Source organism: Salvelinus namaycush, unplaced genomic scaffold (genome assembly GCF_016432855.1).
Source record: "Salvelinus namaycush isolate Seneca unplaced genomic scaffold, SaNama_1.0 Scaffold300, whole genome shotgun sequence".
NCBI lineage: Eukaryota > Metazoa > Chordata > Actinopteri > Salmoniformes > Salmonidae > Salvelinus > Salvelinus namaycush.
The window spans coordinates 163,464-188,144 of NW_024059898.1; the positions used below are offsets into that span (position 1 = coordinate 163,464).

The window sequence follows — 24,681 nt, forward strand, 5'->3', positions numbered from 1 at the left end:
ACCTCAATGTCAATTTTATTTGCTTTTGGGACACAGAGAGAGAACCGTTAAGGTTAGAAACACAATTTCACCTCAGGAATGTTCTTAAGGTCCTCCCGATCTGTGCAAGCCTAACCTTGACCTTGTGGCATTAACCCTTGACAGTTAAAAGAAGGTGTTTACATCAAACAGTTTACAATGACATGTCTCCCATTGGAATGCATTGAGTGCACCTCTAAATTCAACCTGAAGCCTATGTGGGTTATGAATGTCTTATGATCCTGTCTTTGATGACAGTCCATCAGGCCAACATGAGGTCTACCTGTGTCGATTCTAAGCTTCCTGGAGCAACCGGAAGTGGTGAAAATCACCCTAAAAGTCTTTGCAATACCCAACCTGCAATTTGAGAGAAATAGTGCATTCAGCCCTATGTAAATCAGTCAATTTTTAACATATAGATTTAAAACTCAGGATTCTCTAACAGCATACTCCAGTGAGTATATGTGTTTACTTTCAGCTTCCTGTGACAACCGGAAGTGCCATAATTGGTGTCAAATGGGCTTTTTTGAAGGGTTAAAAATGTCAAATCTTTCCAAAACTTCATATTTGTGATTAGGCAACCCTCCTGAACTGTAAATCAGTCATTAGTCCCATCAGATTTCAAAGAAAAATTTACACACCCAAACAGAAATGATGGAGGGACACACTGAGGGGCTAAGAGGCAGACAGTGCCTGTGCTAGTTACTTTTGTTCCAACTTTTAAAGAACCGTCAGACCTAGAGTTCTGAAACTTTGGAAACCTGTTCTAGACCTCAGGTTGATTGTGCACGGTGAGTTATGTGGCTCTAGAAAGTTCTCAGACCGATAAACAGCCTCGTGTATTTGCTATGTTTTCAATTCATTTTCAGCTCAACGAAACTGGCGACATTTAGAAAAGTCCCAGAGTCTCAAGACTAGGTGCATTGAAACCGGCTCGGCCCATAGAGACAGACCCCAACGAGCCTGTTTGATTGCTCATTCAACGACCCCGTAGCAAGGCAATGAAAAAAGTGGATTTTCAGCACCAATTAAGGTATTGCTCGGGCACCGAATGACCTATCGAGCCGAAACTTGGGATTCCAGGTCGCCTCACATAGGGCTAAACATAATGTGAGAACTGGATCCGCAGCTAGAACATAACTACGTATTATTTGTTTTATTATGGTTTAAATGGAAGGCGCTGTGAATTTTGGGCCTGCTCTGAAATATGTTATAGTTGGCTTCTAAAGGAGTTGGAAAAAGTGAGTTTAGTGTCAGATGGTATCAGTTTGGTGTCTGAAAATATCCAATTGACTGATGGACACTGACTTGCTAGTTGACTTTTGTGCATTTGCAATATGTTTCAACGGGGGGGGTACCATCACCAAAATCGACATGATGAAATTTCCACGCAACGAGCGATGGAGAGGAACCACTAACACTGCCCGGCCATCCTGAGGTCATCAGGACGTTCAATTTTGTATTTCTAAAGTATTTAAAGAATGCACGTTACATTTGCAATATGATTCAACACATCATATTGCAAATGTAACACTGTGTGTTATGTTTGCAATATGATTCAACACATCATATTACAAATGTAACACTGTGTGTTATGTTTGCAATATGATTCAACACATCATATTGCAAATGTAACACTGTGTGTTATGTTTGCAATATGATTCAACACATCATATTACAAATGTAACACTGTGTGTTATGTTTGCAATATGATTCAACACATCATATTGCAAATATAACAGTGTGTGTTTGCAATATGATTCAACAGTGTGTTATGTTTGCAATATGATGTGATGTTTTTCACTGTTGAATCATATGCAAATGTAACGTGCATTCTTTAAATAAACCCTATGTGGGTTATGAATGTCTTATGAACCTGTCTTCAATGACAATCCATCAAGCCACTATGAGGTCTACCTGTGTTGATTCTAAGCTTCCTGGAGCAACCGGAAGTGATAAAATCACCCTAAAAGGGTTTTGCCATACCCAACCAGCAGTTTGTGATATATAGTGCATTCAACCCTGTGTAAATCAGTCAGTTCTTAACGTATAGACTTAAAACTCAGGATTCTGTAAAAACATACCCCGATCAGGATTGGTGTTTACTTATAGCTTCCTGTGCCAACCGGAAGTGCCTTAAAATGGGGTCATAGGTGCTGTTTCAAAGGGTTAAAAAAGTCAGATCTTTCCAAAACTTTAAGTGTGTGATTAGGCAACCCTCATGAAGTGTAAATCAGTCATTTCTCTAAACAGATGTCAAAGAAAAGCTCACACACACACACACACACAGACACACACAGCAAGGATGGAATGAAAAAGTATGGTGCTTAAAGACACACAGAGCCTTAAATGCTTTTAGGGGGGATCCAGACTTCCATACCCGCTCTGGGAGCACTATACTACGGGCAAAAATCAATGGGTGCTGGCCTGAGTGATTTATGGAGGTTTTCAAAAAAAGTCAAAAAATATTCTGTTTCATGTTTTGGGTTACCACGCACGATTTTCAATACAGTTTTAAATGCTTCATTTTGGCCTTTAAAAAAAAAATGTTATTTTCGACTATGAAGGGGGTGATACGTTTTTTCCAAATTTTTGACATTTTTGACTTCCTATGAAATCACATTCCAAATGCACAAAACATATTCCTTAAGTACAAGTAAACATTTATAAAAAATTATGATAATAAAATGTGACTAAAGTACTTTCATACAGTTCTTACACATGTGTAATTGACATAAAACTCGAAAGAATTTCGAAAAAACGGTCCAGAAAGCACTTTTTTAAAGGGGGTGATACGTTTTTTCCAAATTTTTGACATTTTTGACTTTTGACTTTTGACTTCCTATGAAATCACATTCCAAATGCACAAAACATATTTCTTAAGTACAAATAAAAATTTCAAAAAAATTATGTTAATAAAATTTGACAAAAGTATTTTCATACAGTTCTTACACATGTGTAATTGACATAAAACTCGAAAGAATTTCGAAAAACGGTCCAGAAAGCACTTTTTTAAGGGGGTGATAAGTTTTTGCCAAAACTTTCAAAATCTCAAAATTTTACTCTTGGGTCTTGACTTGCGTTACAAAAGGCCTATGAAAAATTTAGATAGAACAAACTCGCCCACTATAGGAATTTTGGAGTGTTACACAGCTCATTTGCAGCATGGCATTTGCCATCAACTTTGGATGAAACACCGCCAGAAGTAGTGTATTTGTCCATCGTGTATATGCTGCGCTCGGTGCCAATAACTTGCCATGTTATTTTGTACAATTGAGGGGGGAGTTCCCTTACTACCTGCACACCCTGCATTAACTACCTGCACACCCTGCATTAACTACCTGCACACCCTGCATTAACTACCTGCACACCCTGCATTAACTACCTGCACACCCTGCATTAACTACCTGCACACCCTGCATTAACTACCTGCACACCCTGTATAAACTACCTGCACACCCTGCATTAACTACCTGCACACCCTGCATTAACTACCTGCACACCCTGCATTAACTACCTGCACACCCTGCATTAACTACCTGCACACCCTGCATTAACTACCTGCACACCCTGCATTAACTACCTGCACACCCTGCATTAACTACCTGCACACCCTGTATAAACTACCTGCACACCCTGCATTAACTACCTGCACACCCTGCATTAACTACCTGCACACCCTGCATTAACTACCTGCACACCCTGCATTAACTACCTGCACACCCTGCATTAACTACCTGCACACCCTGCATTAACTACCTGCACACCCTGCATTAACTACCTAAACACCCTGTATAAACTACCTGCACACCCTGTATAAACTACCTGCACACCCTGCATTAACTACCTGCACACCCTGCATTAACTACCTGCACACCCTGTATAAACTACCTGCACACCCTGTATAAACTACCTAAACACCCTGTATAAACTACCTAAACACCCGGTATAAACTACCTGCACACCCTGTATAAACTACCTGCACACCCTGTATAAACTACCTGCACACCCTGTATAAACTACCTGCACACCCTGTATAAACTACCTGCACACCCTGCATTAACTACCTGCACACCCTGTATAAACTACCTGCACACCCTGCATTAACTACCTGCACACCCTGCATTAACTACCTGCACACCCTGCATTAACTACCTGCACACCCTGTATAAACTACCTAAACACCCTGTATAAACTACCTGCACACCCTGTATAAACTACCTGCACACCCTGTATAAACTACCTGCACACCCTGCATTAACTACCTGCACACCCTGTATAAACTACCTGCACACCCTGCATTAACTACCTGCACACCCTGCATTAACTACCTGCACACCCTGCATTAACTACCTGCACACCCTGTATAAACTACCTGCACACCCTGCATTAACTACCTGCACACCCTGCATTAACTACCTGCACACCCTGCATTAACTACCTGCACACCCTGCATTAACTACCTAAACACCCTGTATAAACTACCTGCACACCCTGTATAAACTACCTGCACACCCTGTATAAACTACCTGCACACCCTGCATTAACTACCTGCACACCCTGCATTAACTACCTGCACACCCTGCATAAACTACCTGCACACCATGCATTAACTACCTGCACACCCTGTATAAACTACCTGCACACCCTGCATAAACTACCTGCACACCCTGCATAAACTACCTGCACACCCTGTATAAACTACCTGCACACCCTGCATAAACTACCTGCACACCCTGCATAAACTACCTAAACACCCTGCATAAACTACCTGCACACCCTGCATTAACTACCTGCACACCCTGTATAAACTACCTGCACACCCTGCATAAACTACCTAAACACCCTGCATTAACTACCTGCACACCCTGCATTAACTACCTAAACACCCTGCATTAACTACCTGCACACCCTGTATAAACTACCTAAACACCCTGCATTAACTACCTAAACACCCTGCATTAACTACCTAAACACCCTGCATTAACTACCTGCACACCCTGTATAAACTACCTAAACACCCTGCATTAACTACCTAAACACCCTGCATTAACTACCTGCACACCCTGTATAAACTACCTAAACACCCTGTATAAACTACCTGCACACCCTGCATAAACTACCTGCACACCCTGTATAAACTACCTAAACACCCTGCATTAACTACCTAAACACCCTGCATTAACTACCTGCACACCCTGTATAAACTACCTAAACACCCTGCATTAACTACCTGCACACCCTGTATAAACTACCTAAACACCCTGCATTAACTACCTAAACACCCTGCATTAACTACCTGCACACCCTGTATAAACTACCTGCACACCCTGCATAAACTACCTAAACACCCTGCATTAACTACCTGCACACCCTGCATTAACTACCTAAACACCCTGCATTAACTACCTGCACACCCTGTATAAACTACCTAAACACCCTGCATTAACTACCTAAACACCCTGTATAAACTACCTAAACACCCTGCATTAACTACCTAAACACCCTGTATAAACTACCTAAACACCCTGCATAAACTACCTGCATACCCTGCGTAAACTACCTGCACACCCTGTATAAACTACCTGCACACCCTGTATAAACTACCTAAACACCCTGTATAAACTACCTAAACACCCTGCATTAACTACCTAAACACCCTGCATTAACTACCTGCACACCCTGTATAAACTACCTGCACACCCTGTATAAACTACCTGCACACCCTGTATAAACTACCTGCACACCCTGTATAAACTACCTGCACACCCTGTATAAACTACCTGCACACCCTGTATAAACTACCTGCACACCCTGCATTAACTACCTGCACACCCTGTATAAACTACCTGCACACCCTGCATTAACTACCTGCACACCCTGCATTAACTACCTGCACACCCTGTATAAACTACCTGCACACCCTGCATTAACTACCTGCACACCCTGTATAAACTACCTGCACACCCTGCTTTAACTACCTGCACACCCTGCATTAACTACCTGCGCACCCTGCATTAACTACCTGCACACCCTGTATAAACTACCTGCACACCCTGCATTAACTACCTGCACACCCTGTATAAACTACCTGCACACCCTGCATTAACTACCTGCACACCCTGCATTAACTACCTAAACACCCTGTATAAACTACCTGCACACCCTGTATAAACTACCTGCACACCCTGTATAAACTACCTGCACACCCTGCATTAACTACCTGCACACCCTGCATTAACTACCTGCACACCCTGCATTAACTACCTGCACACACTGCATTAACTACCTGCACACCCTGCATTAACTACCTGCACACCCTGTATAAACTACCTAAACACCCTGCATTAACTACCTAAACACCCTGCATTAACTACCTGCACACCCTGTATAAACTACCTAAACACCCTGTATAAACTACCTGCACACCCTGCATAAACTACCTGCACACCCTGTATAAACTACCTAAACACCCTGCATTAACTACCTAAACACCCTGCATTAACTACCTGCACACCCTGTATAAACTACCTGCACACCCTGCATTAACTACCTGCACACCCTGTATAAACTACCTAAACACCCTGCATTAACTACCTAAACACCCTGCATTAACTACCTGCACACCCTGTATAAACTACCTGCACACCCTGCATAAACTACCTAAACACCCTGCATTAACTACCTGCACACCCTGCATTAACTACCTAAACACCCTGCATTAACTACCTGCACACCCTGTATAAACTACCTAAACACCCTGCATTAACTACCTAAACACCCTGTATAAACTACCTAAACACCCTGCATTAACTACCTAAACACCCTGTATAAACTACCTAAACACCCTGCATAAACTACCTGCATACCCTGCGTAAACTACCTGCACACCCTGTATAAACTACCTGCACACCCTGTATAAACTACCTAAACACCCTGTATAAACTACCTAAACACCCTGCATTAACTACCTAAACACCCTGCATTAACTACCTGCACACCCTGTATAAACTACCTGCACACCCTGTATAAACTACCTGCACACCCTGTATAAACTACCTGCACACCCTGTATAAACTACCTGCACACCCTGTATAAACTACCTGCACACCCTGCATTAACTACCTGCACACCCTGTATAAACTACCTGCACACCCTGCATTAACTACCTGCACACCCTGCATTAACTACCTGCACACCCTGTATAAACTACCTGCACACCCTGCATTAACTACCTGCACACCCTGTATAAACTACCTGCACACCCTGCTTTAACTACCTGCACACCCTGCATTAACTACCTGCGCACCCTGCATTAACTACCTGCACACCCTGCATTAACTACCTGCACACCCTGCATTAACTACCTGCACACCCTGCATTAACTACCTGCACACCCTGCATTAACTACCTGCACACCCTGCATTAACTACCTGCACACCCTGCATTAACTACCTGCACACCCTGCATTAACTACCTGCACACCCTGTATAAACTACCTGCACACCCTGCATTAACTACCTGCACACCCTGTATAAACTACCTGCACACCCTGCATTAACTACCTGCACACCCTGCATTAACTACCTAAACACCCTGTATAAACTACCTGCACACCCTGTATAAACTACCTGCACACCCTGTATAAACTACCTGCACACCCTGCATTAACTACCTGCACACCCTGCATTAACTACCTGCACACCCTGCATTAACTACCTGCACACACTGCATTAACTACCTGCACACCCTGCATTAACTACCTGCACACCCTGTATAAACTACCTGCACACCCTGTATAAACTACCTAAACACCCTGTATAAACTACCTAAACACCCTGTATAAACTACCTGCACACCCCTCATACAATATATGATTCTAACCCTAAACACCTGTCAGCCAATTCAAGTAATTCTACCAAAATTCAAGCAATTTTGCATTTTCTCACCTGTTCTGTCTTATTTAACCCTTATTTTAACTGGTCATTTGAGCTGAGAACATTCTCTTATACAGCAACGACCTGGAGAATTGCAGGGAAGACAAGAGTCTTTGAATGGGTCAATAGGAAGCTTGGCCAGAGCCCAGTTGGAGTTTGCCCTGTCCATCCAACAGGTGCAGAGTCAGTCAGTTAGGGTATGTGTTGGTCCTTTGATGGATCGGGTATTAACCTGTCTGTCCCTGACCACCTTAGTTTACCGTACTCAAACTCTGGGATTTAGATGTGAAAAGGAGGCACCATGTTTTAATAGCCTAGAGAGACAAAAAGGCCAGCCTTGTGTGCCAGGCACACAGCTGCTGGAAGAGACTACATAAAAGCTATAACAGCAACAGGAGACTATACTGTAATACTTAACTAGGATAAAGTGGATTTTTTTTGTCTCTGACTGTCGTCATTCCGGTTGGCAATAACTATTCCAGATAGAGACAAACTTTGAATGGAAGAAAACCTACTCTGTCTGTCTCTGGCTGGTTCAAACCCACAACCTATGGTCCAAACAGAGAATATACATGACACGTTTTACAGCAGCCTTTTCTAGGCTGGGAGCCTCCCTTGGCCTTCACTGTACTGGCAGCAGAATGTGGCTGCCTGACACAAATGGTACCATATTCTATAAAGTGCACTAGCTTTGATCAGGGCCCATAGGGCTCTGGTCAAGAGTAGTGCACTACATAGGTATTAGGGTGTCATTTGGGACGCAGCCTGAAACTGAGACAGGCTGCAGATGGAGAAACACTCAGTTTGTTTAATTAAGAAGAAAAAAAGAGACACTCAGTCACTCTCCACATACCCCTCTCCTTCCAGACTCACATTAAGCATCTCCAATCCAAAATTAAATCTAGAATCGGCTTCCTATTTCGCAACAAAGCCTCCTTCACTCATGCTGCCAAACATATCCTCGTAAAACTGACTATCCTACCGATCCTTGACTTCGGCGATGCCATTTAGAAAATAGCCTCCAACACTCTACTCAGCAAACTGGATGTAGTCTATCACAGTGCCATCCGTTTTGCCACCAAAGCCCCATATACTACCCACCACTGCGACCTGTATGCTCTCGTTGGCTGGCCCTCACTACATATTCGTCGCCAAACCCACTGGCTCCAGGTCATCTATAAATCTTTGCTAGGTAAAGCTCCGCCTTATCTCAGCTCACTGGTCACCATAGTAACACCCATCCATAGCACGCGCTCCAGCAGGTATATTTCACTGGTCATCCCCAAAGCCAACACTTCCTTTGGCCGCCTTTCCTTCCAGTTCTCTGCTGCCAATGACTGAACGAATTGCAAAAATCACTGAAGCTGGACACTTAAATCTCCCTCTCTAACTTTAAGCATCAGCTGTCAGAGCAGCTTACCGATCACTGTACCTGTACACAGCCAATCTGTAAATAGCACACCCAACTACCTCATCCCCATATTGTTATTTATCTTCTTGCTCTTTTGCACCCTGTATCTCTACTTGCACATCATCATCTGCACATCTATCACTCCAGTGTTGATGCTAAATTGTAATTATTTCGCCTCCTTGGCCCATTTATTACCTTACCTCCCTACTCTTCTACATTTGCACACACTGTACATAGATTTTTCTATTGTGTTATTGACTGTGCATTTGTTTATGTGTAACTCTGTGTTGTTGTTTTTGTCGCACTGTTTTGCTTTATCTTGGCCAGGTCGCAGTTGTAAATGAGAACTTCTTCTCAACTGGCATAACTGGTTAAATAAAGGTGAAATAAATAAATAAAATAAAATAAAAATTCCACAGCCCACAGAAGAGATTGGTAAAACAGCTTTATTTGAGAGGAGAGGTATTACCCTAGTAGAGGTTTTACATTGGAGGTATTACCATACCCAGCCAGCAGCCTCTAATTAGGACCGTCTCACTGCATGGCAGCCATTGTCCCTGTGTTTGGCATCTCAGTAAGACAGACAAAAGGGGCTGACTGGCTGGAGGGCCCGTCAAGCTAACGATGGTGGCAGCCAAAGGTAATTGGATAGACTTTAGCCTCCTTAGGCCAGATATTAGAGAATGGTAATCAATTTTATACTTTTCTTTCACAAACTATTAGATTTTCTTCTGCGGTTAGGTTTAAATCCCATTCATTTAAATCCCCTTCTTTTCTGAGGGACAATTCTTCAGAAAAGCATTTTTTGGTCCATAGTCAACTGAGAGATTTACACAGAAAGAAGAGAGTAAAAAACAAACTACACAGAGCTAACTAATGCCCCTGACTGTGGGAAAGAAGAGCAATTCATAAGGTATCAACGGTATGAACAGCATAGCTTTCCAATAGGCCAAAACATTAATTTACAATTAAAAGAAAACTCTATTATATATATATATAGTGGTAATCTGGACACTAGAATGCATGTTGGTAAATAGATGCCAGTGAAAAGATGTTGGGCCAGTTTGGCTGCATCTTGACCAATCACATCAGATCTTTTCACATCAGATCCCCTTTGGGCTCCTGAGTGGCGCAGCAGTCTAAGGCATTGCATCTCAGTGCTAGAGGCGTCACTACAGACTGGTTCTATCCTGGGCTGTATCACAACCGGCCGTTATCGGGAGTCCCATAGGCGGGCGCACAATTGGCCCAGCGTCGTCCGGATTAGGGGAGGGTTTGGCCAGGTTAGGCCGTCATTGTAAAATAATAATTTGTTCTTAACTGACTTGCCTAGTTAAATAAAGGTTAAATAAATACATGTACAGAGCTGATCTGATTGCTCAAAATAACAATTAGTGAAAAAATATTAGCTGGGCTGCCTGTGTAAACGCAGCCATTGTATGATACATACATCACTATCTCCACCATGAGGTAAAAGGTTGTATTTGTCTCCCAGTTTACAATGAATGTTGTAAGTAAGAATCAAGTAACAAAAGCTAAAAGCAAGCATTTTGTAGATGTGCACTGCACCACCTCTGCTGACATGAATCTAAATTATAGCCACAATCCTCCCGTGGCCATCATACAATAAGAAATGTAATCATCCCCAGCTTCCAATTGGCTTGTTCAACTCCTATCCTCTTCCCTTGGAGAGAGGGATGATGCTGGTCAAGCGGATGACTGCTGTCACCTGGTGGTGGGTTACAGAACAGAACATGCAGATAACCCACTGAACAAAAATATAAATGTAACATGTAAAGTGTTGGTCCCATGTTTAATGAGTTGAAATAAAAAAATCCCAGGAATGTTCCATATGCACAAAAAGTGTATTTTTCTCAAATTTTGTGCACAAATTTGTTTACATGCCTGTTATTGAGCATTTTTTCCTTTGCCAAGATAATCCATCCACCTGACAGATGTGGCATATCAATAAACTGATTAAAGAGCATGATGATTACACAGGTGCACCTTGTGCTGGGGACAATAAAAGGCCACTTTAAAATGTGTAGTTTTGTCACATAACACAATGCCACAGATGTCTCAAGTTTTGAGGGAGAGTTCAATTGGCATGCTGACTGCAGAAATGTCCATCAGAGCTGTTGTCAGAGAATTGAATGTTAATTTCTCTACCAAAGGCTGCCTCCAATGTCGTTTTAGATAATTTGGTAGTATGTCCAACTGGCCTCACTGCAGACCACGTGTAACCACGCCAGCCCAGGACCTCTAATCCTGGCTTCTTCGTCTGTGGGATTGTCTGAGGGGGACAGGGGATGCTTTGGAGTATTTCTGTTTGTAATAGAGCCCTTTTGTGGGAAAAAACACTGGCTCCCCAGTGGGTGGGCCTAGCCCTCACAGGCCCACCCATGGCTGCACCCCTGCTCAGTCATGTGGAATCCACAGATTAGGGCCTAATGAATTTATTTCAATTGACTGATTTCCGTATATGAACTGTAACTCAGTAAAATCTTTAAAATGGTTGCATGTTGTGTTTATATTTTTGTTTAGTATATATGCCATCCAGCAGACACTTTTTATACAACGAGATTTACAGTAAAGTGAGTGCACACATGTATAGTATGTGTATGTGATCCCTACAGGAATTGAACCCCCAACCTTGGAGTTTCTCATGCCAAGCTCTAATCAACTGAGTCAAACAACCATACATTTACATACACACAAGTCAGTACACTAACAGGGAGAATACACATAATTAGAACAAGAAAGTTGAAAGCAAAAATACTAATTACAGAAGTTTAAAAGCTATAAAATACAAGTCATCGAAGAGTTAAAATTGTACTGGATTTTATTGCAAAAAAAGAAAGTTTGCTGTGTTCACAAAAATTAACATAATTGCAACAACGCGCTCTGCTAAATAAATAACAATGCACGCTAGTTAACTTGAAACCATACAACAGTGTATTCCAGGGGGTATGTATTACTAGGCACACTTGCCTTTTTGCTCACAAATTGCCTTATTTTCCAGTAGATGCTCGGGCTTTAGTTTGGCTAAAGCCATAAGGTTCCACTGCTGCCTCAGCAACATCACTCTTCAATGGAAATGCAAATAGAAACAGATGCAAAGCAAAAGCTTTAGCTAATTATACAGCAGCACTACTTACAGTGTGTCCCTGAGCAGTGGAAAAACTGTCAAGCACAGCATGTATCCTTATAGCTTGTATTATTGCTCCTTTGCTGGGTTGCCAGATTGGGTTGATATCATTAGAAAAATGTATTAATGACATTTTCTGCAATCCAGTCATACATTAAAGACTTTCAAGTCATACAAAAGCAACGTTTGGCAGCCTTTCCAGTTATCTTCAAGGAAACTCTGTAGAAAACAGAGGTGAACAGGTAGACACATTAAAGAGTACAGGATACAGTCATCTCAGAAGGGTATCCAGGTCATTTACATACATTATGGGCTGGCACAAGGTAGTTTTCATCTGAAGAGGCAAAACTATGACGAAACAATGGGATGCTTTAAATCAGAATCAGCAGGGGAATCTACAAAAAACATTGGTAAAAAGTTCAACATTGCTATGAGCAACTTCCTAAAATCATTAGGATTAAGTGGATATCTGTATATTGTTCATCCTTCCTATGACCACATTACTGCCATCAACAAGGATCTGAAAAAATATACTTTGAGGTCTATGATTCCACCCCATCTGTACAGAAACACAAACAATAGCTCTTACAAACCTTGCTTACAAATCTTTTTAAGGCACTAAAAAATCATAGAAAGAATTTAAGCAAAAAATTTATTATTTATTTTCGCAGAAAAGCAACATTAATTTAAACATACATCATCCTATTTCTTATGTGGTCAACACAATACTTTGCTATGCTGTCAAAATGAGGTTCCAGTTCTCTAAAATCAGCGCAATAGAAAAGACCCTGTTGTGGTTCATCAGTAGTTTGTCTGTCTGTGTATTCAACTGAGAGCTCAAAAAGAGTTCCGTCTCTGTACATGATCTAGATCGACAACATTGCAGTCAGCAACTGTAGACTTACTGATCAACAAATCACCTTGGATCTTAAATAACTGTATTATTAACAGTAGATCAGTCAGTTTGCAGCTAGATCAGCCAGTGATCAGCTACTGAGCAAAATGTATGGTAATGCTCTCGAACACAACGACAGTCTCTGCCTCAGACTTAGTCGTCCTTCTTGTCAGAGATGCTCTCTTCCTGGTTGTCCTCAGAGGAGACGTGATTGGTGGAGGAGAGTTCTGACTCCACCCCCTGGAGGGCCTGGTACCGCTGGAGCTCCAGATAGGTGGTAAACAGCTTGGCATACTCTGGGTGGTTCAGGGCAAACGCCTGGAACTCGGCTGGAGAGGGAAATGGAGAGACAGAGGATCAAATCAGAACTTACAGTAGTATATCTGGTATATTATCAATGCTCACAATACCTGGAATTCAGTTTCAGAGAGGATCAAATCAGAACTATATTCAAATTGTCAGTGACTAAAGAAGCAATTCTGTTACATCATAAAAATCAACTAAAATTCCACAAAGTTGTTGTTTAAAATGGGCTACTTTTGGTGAAAGTAATGTTAATTTCCTATGGGAATTAAAAACAAAGGATAAAACAAAACTCCCGGGTGTCGCAGTGGTCTAAGGCACTGCATCGCAGTGCTAGCTGTGCCACCAGAGACTCTGAGTTCGAGCCCAGGCTCTGTCGCAGCCGGCCGCGACCGGGAGGTCCATGGGGCGAAGCATAATTGGCCTAGCGTCGTCCGGGTTAGGGAGGGTTTAGGCGGTAGGGATATCCTTGTCTCATTGTGCACTAGCGACTCCTGTGGCGGGCCGGGCGCAGTGCGCGCTGACCAGATCGCTAGGTGTACGGTGTTTCCTCCGACACATTGGTGTGGCTGGCTTCCGGGTTGGATACGCGCTGTGTTAAGAAGCAGTGCGGCTTGGTTGGGTTGTGTTTCGGAGAACTCATGGCTCTCGACCTTCGTCTCTCCCGAGCCCGTACGGGAGTTGTAGCGATGAGACAAGACAGTAACTACTAACAATTGGATACCACGAAATTGGGGAGAAAAAGGGGGTAAAAATAATAATATATATATACAAATATTCATATCCCACTTTCAAATTCATATAGTATTTCTCTTTCTATATTTCTAAAATGGAGAGATCCAAGGCTCAACCCGGCCTTTTCTATGGTGTCATGGCAAGCAGTCAGCTGCCTTTAGTTCATGCTGGAGTCCTCCACTTCAGATAACCTTTGACAAGGGTCTACTTACAGAAAGTGATGAATTCAGAGCTGTCTGTATCTATCTCCTTAAAGAGTTTGGAGACGTTGAGGTCACACACGCCTAGAGCAGAGCGAAGCATGGAGGAGAACTCTTCATGCGTGATTCTTTGGTCCTCGTCAGTGTCAAACAGCTGAGAGGAGGGAGACCATTAGTTAAGTAATGACAACACATAGGCTTGCTTATTGAAATCGAGACTCTGCTCTTATGACCGTGTGGCTTTCAAACATACTTCATGTTCCCCTCACAACTACAAAACACAATACCCCCCCACACATATTTGACTTCATCATAGCCACTGAGTGCTCCTCTATTGCTTCCAAACCATGGGTAGACCTCACAGACACAGTCTGCGTCAGCTATGTTCCAACGCCCCAATGTCATGTGTTGGACAGCTAAATGTGACACGGCAACATTCGCAACAAGCAGGGTTTTTATTGGCCGAACCTGGAAAGCTGTGCGGAGGACCTCTTCGGTGTTAGCTGGCCGACATAAGATGGTTACACCGATGACATACTCTCTGAAGTCAATGGTGCCATCTCCATCCTAGAGAGAGACAGAGTGACAGCTAAGTATCAGTTAACAAAGCCAGACTACACATTGCATTCAGTGGACTACAATACTCTACAAATACACTATGTTTTTCCAAGATGAACAATTGTTCCTTTATTTCTTCAGACAGTTTGTTTACCCTCTCTATGAACAAAGCAGTGGGGGACAGCATACTAAATCCTCGGTTAGTTAGCCCATCCAGTCACAGGTTGGAGAGAACAGACAGAATGGCTGTGGTTTGATTCTCTACGCTTCGAAAGAATAGTGCAGTCGTACACTTCCCTTTGTGGATTTCAAAGGAATGTTGCAAGAAATATGGTGTAGACTTCCTCCAGCCAAGCTTGCACCAATCCAACACAACCTAGGAAAGCCTGGAAGAGAGATTGAGCCGAACTAGATGTGACTGGCTCTCACCCGGTCAAAGAGAGCAAACAGCTCCTGCAGGGCGGGGCTGATGGGCAGCTTGAGGAAGCTGGCGAACTCCTGGATGGTGATGCGGCCTCCTTTACAGGAGCAGGCCACGGCTGCAAAGCCCTCCAGCTCCTTCTTCACGTTGTCCCACTTCAGGCTGAGGCGGACCGGGGAGGAAAGGAGGAGGGCAGGACACAAGGACTTACTCAGGGGAGGAAGAGGGTGTAGGTCTGTGTGTGTGTCCAACTATTACCAATTGCCGATGTAGCAGTTGGACAAATAAAGCAGTATTGTGTAAGGCAGTGTTACTTCAGTGTGGAGTTTGCCAGTGGGTGACACAACAGTACATAACAGGACATAGTGTGTTGCCACAGTGGCAATAGCACAGTATTAGAGCGGCAGAGGAGCCAGTCTTACTCAAGTTTTTGGCTGATCTTAGTGAACTCCACTAGACCAGCCTCCATTGGCAGGGTGAGCTCCCCAGCTGAGATCATCAGTCTACAGTCCTCATATGTGTGGTCCGTCACTGGCACACCCAGGGCCCTGTACACACATAGGGATAGCATTGAAGAGATGGGTAAGAATAGACATAAGGAAGCTATTATTAAATGCTGTAATACCATTCACACACACACTTACTGGGCCATAACATTTCGTACTGTCCTGGCGAACAGCACAGGTCTTTTCTTTTCCTCCTCAGTAGGGGTAACTGGAGGAAGAAACTGGAGGAGAGGGCAAAGGTCAAAACAGGGACTAACCAGGAAGTACAGGCTAACTGGAAGGCTACCTAGATAAGGTCTTTATAACACATTCATAAGCCATACATAACACCTTTATAAACCATACATAACACATAGGTACTGCTAATGAATGTGTTATGAAGTCATTATCTCTTGGCCTTCTAAGTAAGTATTCCTGTGTAGTGTGTTAATACTAACCTCTATCTCTACATTGGTGTAGAGCTGAGACAGAGTGAGAAGCAGCAGGGTTTTCCTGAAAGAACATCACCACAAATCATCATCACCTCTATTCAAAGGGCATAACGGTAATCCCATACAACAAGATTGAAATGTAAGCCCACTAAACTGAAAAACAATTCATCGCTCAACAGTGAAAATCTCTATTCCCAGAGTTTGAGGCCTAACTATGGCCCATGAGGAGAAGTTACAGGAACATAGTTGCAATGTGAGAGACTGTACAGAAAACAACAGGGGAAATGTAGCGTTGAGGCAACACTGATGATTGTAATCCACTGAGTGCACTGCAGACTTACGAGCTGAAGCCTTGCCAAGTCCAAGTCACAGTGTCCAGTCTGTTGGGATATCTCATGACCACAGGCTGCACCGGGACCCCAGGGACGAAGGCACCTGATGGGGAGAGAGGGACAGAGTGAGACCCTACTGACCTCCAGCACCAGCACTGACTACTATTCTAACTTAATGAGCACACACACACACGACCTATATGTGCAAACACAGGAGCACAGACAGCCTACTAATTGGACAGAGTGCAGCCGATGACAACTCATTTACCCACAGTACACGTCCAACCAATAACAAGACCAGAAGCTGGATTCACCTAACCCTGATCAATATACCAATCAGTACTGTAAGGAAGCCACTAGTATTTGGTCTGTGGGTTTGGCTATTGGCACTGTAGTAGAACAAAATAATTCAGTTAGGTGCAAATGTCTATGCAAAAACTGTAATATGCCATAGAGTGCAATTGATGGTCTAAGTATGCTGTTATTTGCATTGATTATTAGATGCATTCTCAGGTTTACAGCGTTAGGATTGAACCATAGTAATTGCTACTGTACAATTCACTCAGATCCTAATAGCCTAGTTCTTGGTATTGAGTGAAGATAATCAGTCAGTCATTTCCTTCTGAAGTTCATTAGCACACCGTGCAATCTATTCCATGACACTATGGCTACTGTTCTGTTTCAGGAAGTAATGGATACCCTCAGGCCCCTTCACTCTGGAGAAGCCCATTGTGTGTGCATCAGGTGACTGACCACATGAGGCACATAGCATGTAGCATACTGGGAGTAAATGAAGAGGTGTTGTGTCAAAACAATTATAACAGTGTTACTTCCGTCCCGCTCCTCGCCCCAACCTGGGCTTGAACCAGGAACCCTCTGCACACATCGACAACAGTCACCCTCGAAGCATCATTACCTATCGCACCACAAAAGCCACAGCCCTTGCAGAGCGATGGAAACAACTACTTTAAGGTCTCAGAGCAGGTGAAGTCACTGATTGGAACTCTACTAGCGTGCACAACTAGCTAATCATTTCACACCGGTTACACAAGCACCCCAGAAGGAAGCTAAATGAACACCATTCTGCAACCACATGATGGCCCTATCTCTGCCATTTGTTTACAAGTGAATTTGCATTAAGTAAATGACACCACTAGTGTGGATGGTACTGTGTGTCTCTCCCAGCAGACTGTCTGGAAGGCTGTCTGTCTCCACTATAAACAAATGACAACCAGCCTGTTAAGTGGGAATACAACATGGACATTGTAGGGTCCCACATGATTTTCATACCCTATCAACAGTACACTGTTTGGTATAAGTTGATACCTTGGATCCACACAAAGGTGTTTCTACTCCTATTTAAAAACAAACATGGTAGTGAAGTTCAACCTACCTTGTTTGAAAGTGATGAGACATGAGCGATTTGTACAAGTCCCCTCAGGGAAGACCAGGATCTGGAACATAAATAACTAAATGTTTATTTTAGGAAAGAGAGATAGCTAGTCAGTTGTACAACTGAAATGTGTCTTCTGCATTTAACCCAATCCCCCTGAATCAGAGAGGTGCGGGGGGCTGCCTTAATCAACATCCATGTCTTCAGTGCCCAGGGAACAGTGGGTTAACTGCCTTGCTCAGTGGCAGAATGACAGAATTTTACCTTGTCAGCTCGGGGATTTGATCCAGTAACCTTTCGGTTACTGGCCCAATGTTCTAACCACTAGGCTACCACCACTGACAATGTAGATGGATCTAGTCCAGTGTTTCATTCTATGCTGAATGAAGCAGACTTTCTGTCACAAAGAAGAAGCAACAGAAATTGTGTTTGAAGGATATGTCACGCGAGAGAAAGTTTACAAGGCAAATTCTTGGTTTGAAAAGGCGTGATGTTTCATTCCCAAGCTCCTTGTCAGACTACTAGCTAGACAAGACATGATAAATTATGATAAAACATTTCAAATGGCTGTGTGTATGTGTGTGTGTGTATGTGTTTAACTATACTTGTGGGGAACAGAAGTCCCCACATGAATAGTAAATGAAGAAATAAAATGGACCCTCTGGGGACATTGTGTTAGTCCCCACAAGATCAAATGGTATTTATGGGGGGTTTAGGGTTAAGGTCAGAATTAGTGTTAGAATTAGGTTGAGGGTTAGGAGCTAGAGTTAGGGGTTAGGGAAAATAGGATTTTGAATGGGACTGAATTGTGTGTCCCCACAAGGTTAGTTATTCAAGACTGTGTGTGTGTATATGCATGCGACAGACCTGTGGCCAGCGGCCTCCAGACTTGGCTCTGCTGTCTATCTCCATAATGGTGTTCTTACGGGAGTCTGGGTCCTGTCTGGAGACCAGCACCGGCTGGAGACACCGCACAAACCCTGGATGGAGAAAGGAAACACACATCAGAAACTCACACACTAGTGCTGAGCAATTAGTGTTTTTTACTGTTTCGATTATGATAAAAAAATGTAAGATTAAATGCACTATGCATTATGTGGGTTGAATGCTGTTACACAGAATAAAACAATTCATAAAAGTCCCATGATGGTAGTGACTGCACATTACTGCTTATCACTTATTAACCATCATTTATTCACATTACTTTAATAAAATATTTCAGTTGTTGTGTATATTACATTTGTTTTATTTGATGGCTTCATTATTTCATTCCAAGTCATCTCATCTCTATAGAGTTGCTACCTATGCTGTCTGACAAAATCACTATTTTGTAGTTCTTCAAAGTAAATAAGGCATACTTTATGACTGCTGAATACCAACTATCAATCACTAAAATCATGTATTTTTGTCTCACGAAGCAACATCTGCTCTCTATATCACCTCAAGATCTCGCATTCTTCTGTCTTCCGTTGCAGGCGTAAAATAAACATAGACCGGACAAGCAGATGCGCAATAGATTATGGTCATTGTAGTTAATTACCACGTTTTATGCACTAAGCTACGTATAATATTGGTCTGTTGGAAACTACAACTCCCTACTACATCACACAGTTCATGCTGGATCTGATTTATCTCTAGAGAATGTATGAGAATGTATGCAATGTACGCATTGAGCTCACAGAAAACAAAAAAACGAAATGAAAATGAAATAATTGAATCACTGTTGGTCAATTAGTTGTTAAAAATGTCAGTTAATCGCTCAGCACTAACACACACCACTACAGGCTAGAGGCACCGCACAAACCCTGGAGAGAGGAAACACACACATCAGATAAACACTAACGGATATTAAATCTGCAAACAGAATCAGCATAAATACCCACACTTATCGCTGACAGACCCACACACACTGATCGCTGACTCACAAACACACACTCTAAAAAAATTAACTAACCCTAACCCTCTACTAAAACCCCGGACAGAAACAACACTCACTGCCGAATATAGGAGTGGCGAGGTTCTCAGTGCGGGACACAGTGGAGGGCAGGCCTGCTACGATGCACACAATGCCATCAAAGAAGGTGGAGTGTGGGGCCACAGCCAGAATGGGGGCCTCTGCACTGCTCACCTGCTGGCCCTTCACCACCACCCTGAAGCCCATGAAGAAGTAGTAGGACCTCCCCAAGAACGCCATCACACGCCGACACATGAACCTGGGGAACCAGAGAGTCAAACATCAACAGACATGTAGCATGAAACTATACAGATTAAACTAACAGTTGTATACTATCAGGAATATTCACCTAGAGACACTGAACATGGATACATATAGCCTACATCTGAATGGACCAATATTAAAGTCAACATAGATCTGTGTGTTGTCAGGACCTCAACTTAGCCTTTTGATGGTCAGTAGTACTGTACTAAGTTGTTATGAGCTAAGTTGGTGCTCCATGTTCATCAGCTAGTTAGTGTTAACAACTATCAAATAAAACAGACCTGAACACGAGCGATAATCAACCAGCAGCTGCATGTAGCTGTGGTCACGTCATATCAACACATACAATCAAAGAGAGAGGGAAGTGGGCTGCTTTTGAGTCACAGAAGAACACATTTGGTTTATTTATCATGTGTTGCATCAGGCCTCATGTAACATATCTCTATGACACCCTCCATTCTGAGGAAATAATGAAGAAGAGGTAGATAGTGTTTCGTTCGATACAGACAAGATCTAATGAAGACTGCTTCAGCTACACTCAAACTGGACAGTTTTATCTCTATCTCTGCATTCAAAGACTCAATCATTTACACTTACTGACACTTGTGGCTGCTTTGAGTGATGTATTGTTGTCTCCTCCTTCTTGCCCTTTGTGCTGTTTTATGCACCTAATAATGTTTGTACCATGTTTGTGCTGCTACCATGTCGTGTTGCTGCCATGTTGTGTCGCTATCGTGTTGTTGTCATGTTTCGTTACTACCATGCTGCGTTGTCATGTGTTGCTGCCATGCTGTGTTGTTGTCTTAGGTCTCTCTTTATGTAGTGTTGTGGTGTCTCTCTTGTCGTGATGTGTGTTTTGTCTTACTTTTTTAAATTTATCCCAGACCCTGTCCCTGCAGGAGGCCTTTTGCCTCTTGGTAGACCATAATTTTAAATAACAATTTGCTCTTAGCTGACTTGATTTGTTAAATAAACATTAAACAAAAACAAATAAATAAATACACAGAAAGGGCTGATGTAGGCTACATTCCTTAAAACATCTACAGGATCTGTGTCCCCCCACAGGACAGTTAATGTGATTAGCATGAGGTGATTAGCATTTAAGCTTTCAAAGCTTAAATTCGTGTTAATATAACTGCACTGTCCAATTTACAGTAGCTATTACAGTGAAATAATACCATGCTATTGCATTTTACATTTGACATTTTAGTCATTTAGCAGACGCTCTTATCCAGAGCGACTTACAGTAGAGTGCATACATTTTATTACATTTTACATACTGAGACAAGGATATCCCTACCGGCCAAACCCTCCCTAACCCAGACGACGCTATGCCAATTGTGCGTCGCCCCACGGACCTCCCGGTTGCGGCCGGCTGCGACAGAGCCTGGGCGCGAACCCAGCCCAGCCTGGGCGCGAACCCAGAGACTCTGGTGGCGCAGCTAGCACTGCGATGCAGTGCCCTAGACCACTGCGCCACTGCGCTATTGTTTGAGAGTGCACAATTATGGACTTGAAAATGTATTAATAAACCAATTAGGCACATTTGGGCAGTCTTGATACAATATTTTTAACAGATATGCAATGGTTCAATGGATCAGTTTCAAACTTTGTACATACACTGCTTTGTACAAAACGCTTGTTTTTTTCTAGTGGCCAAAATCTAAATTGCGCCTGGGCGGGAAAAATACATTATGGCCTTTCTCTTGCATTTCAAAGAGATGGTACAAAAACAACAGCTTGACAGTTCGTTTTTAGTTGAGGATGAACAAGAATTAAGTTAGTGTGAAATTACGTAGTTGTTACTCCTCCCTCCTTCCTGCATTTCTCAATGTGTGAAAATCCCACAGCTCTTGATGTATAGGGGCAATTCCATGGTAACAGAGTGATGCTGAGACAGATATTTCACTTTAAAATCTAGGTCAAACAAAAACAATGACTGCAAAGTTAAAGGTGCACTATGCAGGAATCTCTACGTCATTTCCTGGTTGCTAAAACTCTAATAGTTAGCCTAATTTCAGTTTATGTGACAAAATAAGCTAGTATAGTGTAGACAATCATTGTACCATCAAAACCGCTGTGACATATAGTTTCCATAATCAAAATAATAGTTTTTTCAGCTGTTTGAAACGGGTGTACAAAACCGGAAGTAATAGACGCAAAAACAAAACTTAACGGAAAGCATAGAAATAGTGCACATAGAACAGATCTACCAATTCCTATACTTGCTTTCAAGTAGAATGATAGATCTATAACTCATATTTCTATGTGAATTTGGTCCATCGCCCAAACATTTACATATTTTCACTTTAAACAAACCATACAACTATATGCACAATGACTACTTTGAACAATTTCCACAGAAAATTTTACAAAAACACAAAGTGCACATGCAACATTTGGTAAAAGAATGATGGTTTGTGCTGTGTGTGCAGTTCTGTTAATGTAGAAATGCCCCTACGCATCAAGAGCTGTGGGATTGAGAAACACAGGAAGGAGGGAGGAGTAACAACTACGTAATTTCACACTAACTTAATTCTTGTTCACCCTCAACAAAAAATGAACTGTCAAGCTGTTAAGGATTGTAGCCTACATCAGCTCGTACTGTGTAGCTGAAGCTGTCTTTATTAGATATTTGTCTGTATTGTCCAAAACACCAGCTAGCTCATCTTCTTTCCTTTCTCAAAACTCTGTTACCATGGAACTGTCCATATGCCTAACTACTTAAGTCATAAACAACAATGCTCTGTACATCCTCTGGAACTAATGACTAATGTACTCATAGTGGATGCATAGTTGAAATATAGTTATACATACAGACCAATGTCAGTATGTCAGTAGTGGCACAGGATGGTGTTTTGCAGTATATTTACCGTCTCCATCCGGTCATGGGCGCCACCGCTCCTTTGAGAGGGTGCATGAATGTTGTTATGACAGCAACAGGCCATGTTACCACGAGAACCAGAGTCAGGAAGATGGCACGGATAGGCACCAGGAAGATTCCCCGGAATACACACTGCAAAGAGAGAGAAAAAAATACATCACACACACACCAGTTTTTTTTTTTTACAGATCTACAACGTGTTTAGGTTACAGACTTCATGCCACTGAAAGAGGGACTTTAAAGAGCCATTTTAAAACACACATTTCCTAACCAACATATAATGCGCAACGATGCAACCATTGACCAAGGAATACGCACGTTATAGACTTTTCATTCTAGAAATTCACATGGTTGGAGGAATTTCTAGAGGGTACACAAATGCCTCCATTGTTTGTGTTACACAATAACAAGGCATTACAAAAGGATTGTCAGGGTTTCATCGGCTTAGATTAGCTATGTACCTGTACTGTATGCTATAGTCACGCACCACCAGACACACACACAGCGGAGGAGCTAGAGGACAACCACCCGGCTGCGCTCAGCAGTGGGTAGTGGAGTAGAACTGTTTACGTTTGAATACCAACCCCAGTTCCGTGACCGATAAATTAATGAGTTAATCGATTTATTTTACATTTTATACTCACTTTGATAATGTCAGCCTTGGCCAATTTCACCTCCTGCACAAAAGGATTAAGGACGGCGGGAAGAAACAGGGATTGCTGCCTGGGTAGCGCGAACACTCTCCGGGGAGTCATTCTTCTCGCTCGGGTCGCGGTATGGCGTCAAGGAGCTTTAGAATTGCACAGTAGTTCTGCAATCACCCCACTTCCTCGATTCGAATCTTGCGAATTCTGTTCGCTCTTCGAATGCTGCGATAACATCGTTCACAACAACCGTAGAGCGAGGACGAGAGTGATCTGGCACTCTGCCTCCGACTACTTTTAGGCCCCACCTACTGCACTGGGTTTACGTGGGATTGTAACCTTTTGCCTAGTGAGCAGTGGTGGGGTGAAAACACAAATATAATTACTTGACACATTGGAAAGAATTTACCAAAAAAACAGAGCAAATTAGAATGCTATTTGACCCTAAACAGAGTACACCGTCCCCTTTGACGGTGTAGTACACCGAGTACACTGTCCCCAGAGTACACCACCACTTTGACTGACCTAAAATTAAGGAAATCTTTGACTATGTATGCTGTACAGACTCAGTGAGCATAGCCTTGCTATTGAGAAAGGCCACCGAAGGCAGAACTGGCTCTCAAGAGAAGACAGGCTATGTGCACACT

At 42.6% G+C, this 24,681-nt stretch overlaps 1 protein-coding gene across 1 annotated transcript; it reads right to left on the reverse strand.

Moving 5' to 3' along the window:
• Positions 1–12,190: 12,190 nt before the first annotated feature.
• Positions 12,191–24,318, reverse strand: LOC120039802 (lysophosphatidylcholine acyltransferase 2-like). Its single transcript, XM_038985176.1, has 13 exons — positions 24,035–24,318; positions 23,380–23,522; positions 20,284–20,501; positions 19,156–19,268; positions 18,289–18,349; positions 16,905–16,998; positions 16,570–16,624; positions 16,271–16,353; positions 16,049–16,174; positions 15,635–15,788; positions 15,116–15,214; positions 14,660–14,801; positions 12,191–13,738 (listed from the first exon to the last, which is right to left on the reverse strand). The coding sequence occupies exons 1-13, from the start codon at positions 24,143–24,145 to the stop codon at positions 13,563–13,565; spliced, it is 1,575 nt and encodes a 524-aa protein (XP_038841104.1). The 5' UTR covers positions 24,146–24,318; the 3' UTR covers positions 12,191–13,562.
• Between the last annotated feature and the right edge of the window lie 363 nt (positions 24,319–24,681).

Bases quoted from the DNA above. Each gene is read 5' to 3' on its own strand.
- LOC120039802 (XM_038985176.1), bottom strand. From the start codon at position 24,145: ATGACTCCCCGGAGAGTGTTCGCGCTACCCAGGCAGCAATCCCTGTTT. The intron at 16,999-18,288 runs GTAGGTTGAACT...TCTCCCCATCAG, and splicing joins TCTCATCACTTTCAAACAAG to GTGCCTTCGTCCCTGGGGTC. The intron at 16,354-16,569 runs GTTAGTATTAAC...CCTCTCCTCCAG, and splicing joins ACACCAATGTAGAGATAGAG to TTTCTTCCTCCAGTTACCCC.